Source organism: Engraulis encrasicolus, chromosome 21 (genome assembly GCF_034702125.1).
Source record: "Engraulis encrasicolus isolate BLACKSEA-1 chromosome 21, IST_EnEncr_1.0, whole genome shotgun sequence".
NCBI lineage: Eukaryota > Metazoa > Chordata > Actinopteri > Clupeiformes > Engraulidae > Engraulis > Engraulis encrasicolus.
In genome coordinates, this window is record NC_085877.1 from 11,730,271 (window position 1) to 11,741,804 (window position 11,534).

Consider the following 11,534-nt stretch of genomic DNA (forward strand, 5'->3'; position numbering starts at 1 on the left):
ACAAACCACTCCTCGATCAGTGGTCGGGGTTAGAGTTAGGGTTAGGGGAGAAGATGGTGTTAGAGTATATTAACAGTACACTGGGCGATGCACAGAGTGCATATCGATAGGCATAACCCTCGCCGCGACCCATCTCCATCTCCGCTGCGTCCTCCTCAGACACCGCTCCTTCTGGAAGACAACAGTGCATTAGCCTGGGGAACAAACATCTGAAAGCCCCCCCCCCCCTCCCCCAAATACAGTATACAATGCCATGGGGACCCTATTTTGCCACCATCCACCACCCCACCCTTCTCCCTGCGCCTGGGACAACCAACCACTTTGTCCCCCTGTCAGCTTCCCTTGCGTCTCTCCAAGTACATTGTGGGAATGGAAAGAATCTGTGGACAGCAGCAAGCAGGCCAAGCAGGCCAGGCCAGGCTTCCTCCAAGCCTCCACCGCTGTAAATCATCTTCATCGACCCGAAGGAATCACGGCATGGCCGCCAAATATACAGATACTGGCTCCAACACATTCATAACAACACAATGAATGTGTTGGAGTTCTTCATTAGTATGTCCGTCTGTTTAAATCAGAGGTTCTCAGACAGTGGCGGTTCTAGAGCAAAATTACCTGGGGGGCTGAGGTTGGCACAATGTGTTTTTAGGGGGGCACATTGATAATAAAACAGGTACAATATTGTACTTGTATTTCATATATTGTATTTTGATATTTAGATATTTCAGAAAAAAATAACATTGACCATTCACCGCAACAGGGGCCAGTAGCAATTCTACAGGGGCCGTGGCCCACCCTGGCCCCCCTTCTAGAACCGTCTATGTTCTCAGACATTTTTTGTGACGGGGGCCCTCTAATGGGTCCAAGGACTGCCTCATAATCTCACCATATATATCAGAAAATTTCAGGGCCTCCGCATAGGCCTACTGGTTCCGACAAAGTGCGCAGCACTACTCTGCCAACATCCGATCCCACTGCTTTCAATACAACCCCACATCGGCGCAGATGTCCCACAACCTGATCTCCTTGCGATCCGTGTCCTCGTACATGGATTTTTTTAAACTCAAAAGCTGTGTCTGGGAAGCAGATTCTGCTGAAATTCCTTGTGTCAACACACAGATTTTTCCCCCATTGAAGCTCTATGACAGCCGTCATCTGTGATATGCAACCTGGGGCCTATACTACAAAGCTGGTTCAGGATAAGTAAAGGTTAACCCCTTAAGACACGGCTTTATAAATTTGCTGTTACCAGAATGGCAATGACCAAGTCGTAATGTATTACTTAAGGCACTGTCATAGTAGTGTAGTACTATAGTAGTTAACTTTCAATGTCTATTAGAGCGTGCCACAGGAGGTACGGCGTGCATTAAGGGGCTACGTTAAGAGGTAAATCATCTAATACAAGAGCTTTTCTAAAGAAAATGAGGTCTCCGGGCTCTTCTACTAGATCAGTGGTTCCCAACATTTTTCTTCAGGGACCCATATTTTTACCATTGTAAGCTTTGGTGACCCAACCGCGCGAGCGCCCGCACGAGATGATACTCTGTTTCCTGCGAAAACTCATTAGTTATCATTTTATTCCTCAATTTATCTTTGGTCAAATATAGAATAAATGTTTCATGCATCACTTACATTTTGTTGCTTCTATGTATTAGTCTAAATGCTTTGTCATTTATTCAACATGGACTATAAATGGTATTAATTAAACCCTTTAAAATCAAGAGGGCTTCGCGACCCCCTGTGGATCTTTGGCGACCCATAGGTTGGGAACCACTGCATTAGATGATTCACTGCTTAACTTAACCTTATTTTATCCTAAACCACCTTTGTAGTATAGGCCCCTGATCTGTCCATCAGATGTCCGCGGACGATTAGGGGAAAGCGATAGTGCTCCGCAGTGACGTCAGAACCGGTGTGTGGAGGCCCTCAGAGATCCACACCAGCTGTGACATACTATTTTGTGTGTGTGTGTGTGTGTTTGTCTGTACTGCAGGCCTACAGTATCTGCCTATCTACAGAACATGCTCCTGCTCTTTCCACAGTGATGCAAATACAACACTCCGCTAAGTATTGGTGGGTTGGGAGCCAAGATCCAGGGTGGGCCACAGAGATGTGATGTAAAACTGTATTCATTGGGTCACACCGTAATGTCCGTGGAAAATTTTGGCTCCTGAGACTATTCACGTGAAGAACCACTGATTTCAGCGCCAAAAAAGCAAAAGCCATCCTGTAGACTGTAATGCACATGGACCCCATACATCAGATTTGTTTACAGAAGCTTGCACACTCAGAGATGGCAAATTTCACCCTTGGCATACACAGGTCATTTTCACCTCCATCTCTGTTTTTTTTGCTGAGTTTTTCCCCTGCTAGAGAACATCCCATTTTCATCTCTCTGATGATTACATAATGCACCCAAATGGCACCAATTTCCATCCCATGTTTAAATTTGCCTCAATTTCATTATTGTCTTTTTGCGTCTCTAGTGCAGCTGCAGTTCAGTCCCTGTTGTCAATGCAGGTCTCGAGATGGGCAGATGCAAATATGGGTGGATATAACGTAATGTGACTGAAAATCTCAGGCTTTGTGTCTGTGAATGTGACTCTTTTCGATATTTACTGCTGGTAGATTGAAAATACTGTATCAGATCACCACTTTTTTAAAAGATGATGGATAAAGCTACATTCCCATACAGTATTTGCTGTAATTTGCGGTATTTGGTATTTTCACTGGTAAATGGACTGCATTTGTACATTGGCCTCTCACTCCAGCACAGTGCCGGTACACTTTTCAACACAGTGCAATGGCGAAACACGCTAAGACACCTAACCATACGTGTATGTGAGACACAGGATTGAGTCCAGACCGGTTCATCTATCTCTCACTCGTTTCTTGTCCTCTCTTCACTGTTATGTCCACAAGACATAACCTCCAACAAAAAAACAACAACAACCAAACATAAAAATGCACCTGCTTGGGGAAGCAGGCTCTGGGAGAGCAAACGAATTCCAAATCCACATCAGTGGCAACACCGTTTTCAAGGAAAGTGGAGGATTTTTTTGCTTGGGGCCCAAAAAAGGGTTTTTGGAGTATTTGGTTCCCACTCCAGAACACTTGTCATGAGGCACCCTCAAACGCTGTTGTTCTAAGCCATTCCAGCCACAGAAACAAGTGGATCACACACAGCACACACCCCCGTGCTGTTTACAGGCTAAGTGAACAAGTAACAATGTCTAACTTCCAAATATTTCTATTGAATAAATACTACAGATCAAAATACATCAATGTCTGTCCTCCTGTCTCTGTCAACACATGGAAGAGTGAAAAAAATATTTTTTAATTCATTTGTATGTCCAGTGCATGTGAAGAATTGACAATAGAACTGACCTTTGACTTCTGAAATAACACTCACGCATTACTAGTTTGCAGCAGATAAAACAGTACATTGAAAACAAAAATCTGACTGAAGCGGAACTTCCTAGTTCTACTGTATGTGACCACATGGAAGTTGACCGGCCATGGAAATGAGCTGTATCGTGAAGTGACAACATGAAACAACAATACTGTGACTGTGTAATTGGAGTTCATAGAGAAGTGCACAAGGCATACAGGTGTAATATGAGTGTAAAGGTTGATGGAGAGCCTGGATTTAAACTGTGCAGTGCAGAACATGTTAGAGCTAGCCCTCTTTTGGCTCAGAGTCAGTCAGTAAGCCTACAAATACAAAAAGAGAAAAGAAAAAGTGGAATGGTTACAATGCTTTTGTACAAGTGCTTTTGGTTGATTAAGTCTAATCCCAAATCCAACAACGAAAAGCTAAATACAAAAGACAGAACAGTGTTTTTTCAGCAATTCATGTTTGTCATTTGGACAAAAATCAAATCAAACAGACAAAACAGACTGAAAACACGTTTCAAAGGTGGACATGGAGTCTCTGTAGAAGTCATGAGCAGATAATAGAACTCTACTGCCCTCTGCTGGAGGCTTTTATGCGGACCCTTCTTAATATATACAGTAGCTCATGACTTTATGTTGTAAAGAAGAGAACTGTGAAGGGCTCACTCACTGGCTGAACCCAACTGTAAATGTTCAGTCTTTCATTACATACCGTACACTAATTGGGTGGAGGGACAATGCAAAACACTTGCACACTATTTAGGGAAGAAGCGAACAACAGACACAACCCCTTTCAAGATTACCTTACCCCTTGTCCCCTCCGATCTTACATGTGAACATACAAGTCAAGTCAAGTAGGTTTTATTGTCAATTTCTTTACATGCACTGGTCATACAAAGAATTTGAAATTACATTTCTTGCTTTCCCATACAGACATAGACTAATTAAGGTAAGGACATAGACAGTATAGACATAGACAGTACTTATACATGGACTTAAGACAGTATGGACATAGACAGTGCTCATACAGACATTTAAAGTGCAAGACTGGACAACAGAAGACTTGTAGAGGACATACATTAAGAGGTATTGTTGTGTTTTTGTGCTTTTCTAAAAAAAAGTCCTTTATAGCGTTCTGACATGGTAATAGTAGCATTTTGAAGAAAATAAATATAAAAAGGTCTGTCAAGTACACCAGCAGCAGTGTGTGTGTGTGTGTGTGTGTGTGTGTATGTGTTTAGTGCAGGTAGAAGGTGCGGTGTGCGTCTTGTGTGTGTGTTCGTGTGTCTGTGTGTGTGTGTGTGTGTGTGTGTGTGTGTGTGTGTGTGTGTGTGTGTGTGTGTCAGTGTGTGTATGTTTGGGTTTAGTGCAGAAAGTGCAGTGTGCTTGTGTGTGTGTGTGTGTGTGTGTGTGTGTGTGTGTGTGTGTGTGTGTGTGTGTGTGTGTGTGTGCATGTTTTGAGTTAGTGCAGGTTGAAAGTTCAGTCACAAGTATAGTAGTGCAGGTGGAATGTTCAGTCGCAGATATGGTGGTGGGGGGTGGGGGGGGGTTGTCAGTGGCCTTGCTGGCTAGAGGCTGACAGTGGGGGGAGGGGGGGGGGGTGTCAGTGGCCTTGCTGGCTAGAGGCTGACAGTGGAGGGAGAGTGGGTTGAGTGTTCAGCATCTTGATCGCTTGGTGCATTGTGCTGCTCGCCAGCCGGGTGGTACGGGAACGGAGGCGCCTGTACCTCTTTCCAGAGGGCAGGAGGCTGAACAGTTTGTGTGCAGGGTGGCTTGTGTCTTTGATGATCATCAGTGCTTTCCGGGTGAGGCGTGTGGTGTAAATGTCCTGCAGGGAGGGGAGTGGTACTCCAATGATCTTCTTCGCTGTGTTCACAACACGCACATACATTTACCTCAGGAGTTCTGAGAGACCATTGAATAAAAATTAAAAATTAAATTACAACAGATGTAAACAACAGAACTGAAATTGGCAAATCAATAGTGTCTCGCAAAGATGTAATTACAGTACTTTCATTTAAATTAAAGCAGAAAAGTCTGCTACTAAGAGAGTGAAACAAAAATATTGTCCCGTACACAAATCGCACACCCAGTCATACATATTATACAGAATAATATGCAGTAAAAACTGATGACAGATGCATCTTGTAAACTCCAAAATTCAACAGTCAGGATTTGGAACAGAGGATGTCCCGTCTCATTGAAGACACAATATGTAGAGGCTTCCAAAATTCACAGCACCACACAGCATGTGCCTTGGATCAGCATGGAAAGGTCAGCATTTTAGGCAGCGTTTGGCAAAATGCAGCTTGTTTGTTTTCTCCGCAGGCCTACAGTCTTGTTCCTGTCTGTCTGAGGAGCCACTGAATGCCATCCAGAAGACCCGACAAGCTCTCCACCACCGTGTCCTGCACCTGGGGGGAGAAATAGACACAATTGTGAAAACACACACACACACACACACACACACACACACACACACACACACACACACACACACACACACACACACACACACACACACACACACACACACATTTTGTAAATACATGGGGAATGTGGCATGGAAACGAAATGCACAAGTTATTACTATGTAATGATTCTGTAGTTTATGAGTTTGGTTTTTCATTTGATTTACTTTGTAAGTGCTTGTAGAAAGTGAACCCACACAAGATGCCTACCATTCATTCATTTTACAAGCAAAAATGCATCTAGAATATGTCACCACTCAACACAACATGAAGCTCACTCACTCACTCACTCACCATCCAGGGGTTGGGCAGCTGGCTGAGACTGAGCCACTGCGCCACCTTGAGGCAGGGGAAGCGGGGACACTCGGGCGCCTCTCTGGAGGTACAGGACAGCACCAGTAGGGGCCGCGGTGGCGTCTGACCTGATCCCACTAGCATGGCCCTGATCTGGGCAAAGTCCCTCTCCTTCGCCTCACTGGATCCACCTTATGACCCGTTAAGAGACGGCATTATAAATTTGCTGTTACCAGAATGAATCAAGTAGGTAGCAGGCTTCACTCAGGTTTCTTGATAACTTTTAAGGGTGCTGTCCCAAATTAATACTTAAAATCAAAAAAAGAAAAGGGGGGCGCACCTTGCATACATTTTTTTCTTCTTTATATTTTTGTGCGGTTGCACACTGAGGAAGGCACACGCCGAAACGCGTCTGTGCACAAAAAAATAAAGAAGAAAAAAATGTATGCAAGGTGCGTCCCCCTTTTCTTTTTTTGATTCTGTTACCAGAATGACAATGATCAAGTCAAGGCCATATGTTATGTTATTTTAGACCATTGTGATGGAGTGACCATCACTAGGCTTGTGCTCTGACCGTCACACCAACAAGCCTGGGGCTTTGCAGTAGGGGTCAGAGCCCCACTTTGGCACTACCAGAGGGTCTGGATTCGTGTCCTGACGGGGCAACTCGACTCCCCTTTGCTACAACCATGCCCATCTCACGCCAGTCGAGACCTGGCTCGTGTACATACCGCCATGTTCCGTTTCGGCGTTGGTTGCGAAGATGAATCCCTCCACGGTCTGGCAGACCTCCAGGAGGTTGGGGGCGATGGTGAGCTCGGTCCTGCCCGTCACCTCATCCTCTCTCTGGGTGAACAGCCTGTTCTGGACATCCACACGCTCCAGGCGGGCTCTCTCCCTCTCCGCCCTGTAGGGCACAAAGAGAAGATTCCACTAAAGCAGAGAATGCGCGCACATCAGTGGCACAGGTGCTGGACAAAACAATATAACTTTAAGGAAATAATACATGTCCAAAAAAATCTGTTCAATGCCTCCAAGTATTTAATGGCATGACGTTTCCTTCATCAAGTTGCATCGTCCGAAGTAGCCTGGGCAAAGCCGACTGTTGAGTGGAGTACATAGGATGGCGTTGCCAGGCTAAGTCCGAAGCATTGTGCCATTAAATGTTTTGGAGCATTGAACAGTGCTGCGGACATTTATTATTTCTTACAAAGACAAGATATCAGTCAGTTTTTCAAGCTCCAAAAAGAAGTCCAGTTGCCTAAAACTAAACTCCTTGTATGACCTGGATAAAAAAAATGAGAATCACCGCAGACATGCACAAAGAGAAACAGCACCCTACACACACAATGACTACATGTATCAAATGAATCTCAGTCCAGTGCAGTCCATTTCTATTTTATTTATGCCCAAATGTCTGGAAAACAAAGGAAAGCATAACCATCAAATCCACAAGATCTCACCTGTTAGTGGAGTGAAGTGTAAATATGCTGAACTTGTGCAGGCCACCATACGCAAACGTAATTCCTGATCCAATGCCTGCAGAAAAAAAGAATCATGAATTGGTTTTAAAGAGCTACATACAATCATAAAAAACGTTATTTTTTGTCGTCATAGACAGGGCCGCTGACAGCTTTGGCTGGGCCATGGACAATACAGATTGAAAGGCATCTCATGCAACGCAATCTGCAATCTGAAAGGCATTTTCATACATTTTTGAGCATGTCTGGACTGGTATGCTTCACACAGACATTCAATCACATTGATCCACAGTTGGGCAAAACAACTACCTCTATGCATACCTCTAAGCAGTCTAACATCTTGTGCTTTCCAGCACTGTGGTTTCACAAGAATCACATGCATGATAACCAGGGCTGTCAAAAGTAAATGAAAAAGTAAAAAAAGAAACACGGTTCCCTTCCAACACAGGTAAATCTGAGTAAGCAAGTAGACCTGCACTATCTGTAAGAGTACTTTCACTTCTACTTAATACAACTCTGCACTACAAAATAAACACAGGCATCTGACAAAACATATGGGTTTCAAACAAGAAGTAAAACATACAGACCACGGATCTGTGTTTGGGACGCCCCGGTGACGGGCAGGATGTCGGGGGAGTTGAGCAGCTTCAGCACCAGGCAGGCCTCCAGCTGCTCCAAGCCCGGCCCGAACATGGCGAAGCGTGGCTCCGCCGCAGCAACCACCATGGACTTCAAGAAGGACGTGACCGTCCCGTGTGCCGTTGCCGGCCTGCTGCCGGACTGCTGCCACTGGCTGCGACATGCTGGACACGTTCTGAGGTAGCTGTGTACAAACATTGATAAAAATGAGAGCTCTACCTCAGTGAAAAAAAGAGTTCAGTGGCTGGAGAGAGAGGACCCTGAGTGGTTGACAGCAGTTAAAAAGATAACAGGTTCATGGCTTGTGAACTTCCATGGCACGTCCTGAGCTAGCTGTGTAGTCAGTGCGGAAATAAAGAGTTCACAGTCTGGAGAGGTCTAGCCAGGTTTTACCAACCCCTTGTATTGGTGGTTATGTGACAAATTTAAGTCCTTGTATCTGGCTTTTATGTGATACCAACTTGTTGATGTATTACTGTGCAAAAGCTATGTAATATGTACTGGTGTGTGTTATACTGAACACTAGGGCTGTAACGATATTGTATCAAACCGAGAGTCACATTACTGTATCGTGATGTAAGGAGGCAGTATTGTGATATGCCCTTTCAAAGTTTTGTTATCCTTCAGTCCAGAAAACAACCATATGATATAAAGTGATAGTGCTTCCAAGTGTGACGGAGGTCATCTTGCACCTGTTCACCCCCCTTGGGGATCGAACGTACCTCGTCAACTACAACGGTCTGGCAATGGGATACACAATACGATACCGCTGGACCAAGAGACCAGTCTCCCGGCCCAACGGCATCGACACTGTATGAGGCTTTGGGAGGGAGGTTTTACCAACGTCCCACGCCAACTCGGCTAGTTAGCCTCCGTTACACAAGCATCATCATTATTATATAGAAACATTTTAAAATTACTAGTAGCCTCTTGTAACCCACTCTACCCACTATCATAGTTTTTATTCATAAAGTTTGTTATGTTGGCAAATGTGAAATCGTGGGGTATATCGAACTGTGTCATGAATAGTGATACAAACCGAATTGTGAGTTGAGTGTATCGTTACAGCCCTACTGAACACCATGAATTTTCTTTGACTTTTGACACCTGTTGGCAAGCCTGGCTACTTACTCTGCCATAAAATCTCGACTCTCAGAACTTGCACTTTCACTCAGGGCTGTCTCGAGACTATTCATGTCAGGCATGGACAGGTGGTCAACGGATGACCACAGGTACATGTCTCGCAACAGAAAATATTTCCAAAGAGAAGGATCTCGAATCAGTGCTCGCCAGTATTGACTGGTACCTCCCAGTCTGCACAGGTCTTGAGGGGACAGGAATGTCATGATGAGGAAGTGTATTTCCACCTGAAAACAAACAAATGAATGTATTTATTTATTTATTTTAAATGTTACACTTGGAACAGTCAAATAAAACCAGAGTTGTATAAAGTAGGCCTAGATGTAGAGGACAACAGACCGAAGGGTTACACTTTAATTTACAACGGTGTCATACATATGACATACCAGTGCCATAGTGTCAAAACAGTGTCATGAGACAGTCATGGATGAGCCATTAAACATGATGTCAATGTCATAAACAAAATGTTTGATTTCCACAATGTTGCACACATGCATGACTGCATTATGACACTGTTTTGTCATACGTATGGCGTTGGCTCCATCGAGTAAACATTATGGGCTGCCATAGCATAGGAGGCGAGCACCTGAAATCTCACATCCACTCGCATTTCATCCTAGAGAGGTGGTGTTGAACAGGTGTCATCACATCCACAATGGTAGGCTACATCTAGTTCCACGTTATACACCTCTGGATAATACGATACGTTGTCTGTATTCACAATAAACATTTAAGTGAGGGGACAGTAGCAAAAAGATCAAATGAAATCCTACCGGCAATGTGTCAAAACTACCCAATTCTCCTCCATGCGTCGAACTGCTGTCATCTTCTTCAGCAACCTTTGAACGCTTCACTCCAAAAAATCTATCCTTAATACTGTTCAGGTGTCCGATTACCACATTTTCAAAGTTGTGTTTCCTTGCTGCCATTTCATATGTTGTGTCACTCAATTCTTAAAATCCAACAAACTGGGTGTCAAACATCAGCATAACCGAAACTTCTTCCGTAAACAGTGAAACTTCCACGTTTTGTCAAACAATCTGCATTGTGGGCAATGTAGTTACCCAGGTTATGACGATTTGATAGTGCACCATAATGCTCCGCAGTTTCTACGCAAACACCGCAATGTCGTGCTTATTATTTTAGCCCTTTCGAGTAAAAAATACATCACATTTAGCACACGTTAATACAAAGATAGTGTATGTCCTCTTCCTGTCAAATTCTCTTTTTCGTCGCGTAGCCACGGTGGAGCTAAACAGCCTATAACAAATGCCGCAATAACCGTGTTGTGTTCAAAAAACAGTAGGGTACTTAATCGATTTAGAATTGATACTTCAACACAGCAGGCTATTTTTCATATGCGTCGGGCAGTAGTGCACAAATCACTCCAAAAGTAGCCGACGTAGCGGCCATGACGTCACTCGAGTCACTGAGAAAAAGCTTTTCATTCACTCTTGTAACCGCTGGGTGCGGTGGCGCGCGCCTGTAATCCAAGCTACTGGGAGGCTGAGGCTGGCGAATCACTTGAGTTCAGGGGTTCTGAGCTGCAGCGGGCTATGTCGATCGGGTGTCCGCACTAAGTTCGGTATCGATATGGTGCTCCTGAGGGAGCTCGGGACTACCAGGTCGCCTAATGAGGGGTGCACCGGCCCAGGTCGGAAACGGAGCAGGTCAAAGCCCCCGTACTGATCAGTAGTGGGATAGCGCCTGTGAATAGACGCTGTAGTGCAGCCTGTGCGATACAGTGAGACTTAGCCTTTTGTAAAACTATGTGTGTGCTTCTTGATCACATACTTAACCTACGAATTTAAATAAATCACCTATTTACTTAACACGTTATGCCATCCACTGATCAAGTCTCCGGCGTATGTGTATTGTCCTGTTTGGTCAATGTACGGCATGTCAATCAAATGACTGGTGCAACACTACCTCCTACAGGAGATATGTGGTAAATTCGCTTCCCCGAGTAAGGAACGAAGAGACTGCCGTATTTGAAGGATTTGAAGCCAACACATCATTTTGTAACCTATTCTTTAGTAGCATAAAGTTTATGATAAACTGTATTCATTTTATTCATACCACGGTAGGCTATGGCATAATATGATACAGCAAAACA

The 11,534-nt window shown here is 44.3% G+C and overlaps 1 protein-coding gene across 2 annotated transcripts; it reads right to left on the bottom strand.

Moving 5' to 3' along the window:
* Positions 1 to 5,282: 5,282 nt before the first annotated feature.
* fbxo4 (F-box protein 4) lies at positions 5,283 to 10,784 on the bottom strand. Of its 2 annotated transcripts, none has more exons than XM_063187021.1 (7): positions 10,192 to 10,784; positions 9,410 to 9,645; positions 8,227 to 8,462; positions 7,622 to 7,697; positions 6,890 to 7,065; positions 6,159 to 6,349; positions 5,283 to 5,807 (listed from the first exon to the last, which is right to left on the bottom strand). In XM_063187021.1, the coding sequence occupies exons 1-7, from the start codon at positions 10,345 to 10,347 to the stop codon at positions 5,724 to 5,726; spliced, it is 1,155 nt and encodes a 384-aa protein (XP_063043091.1). In that variant the 5' UTR covers positions 10,348 to 10,784; the 3' UTR covers positions 5,283 to 5,723. The 2 variants fall into 2 exon arrangements, with proteins under 2 accessions (XP_063043091.1, XP_063043093.1); XM_063187023.1 differs by having other exon boundaries at positions 9,585 to 9,645; positions 10,192 to 10,221.
* Positions 10,785 to 11,534: the final 750 nt, after the last annotated feature.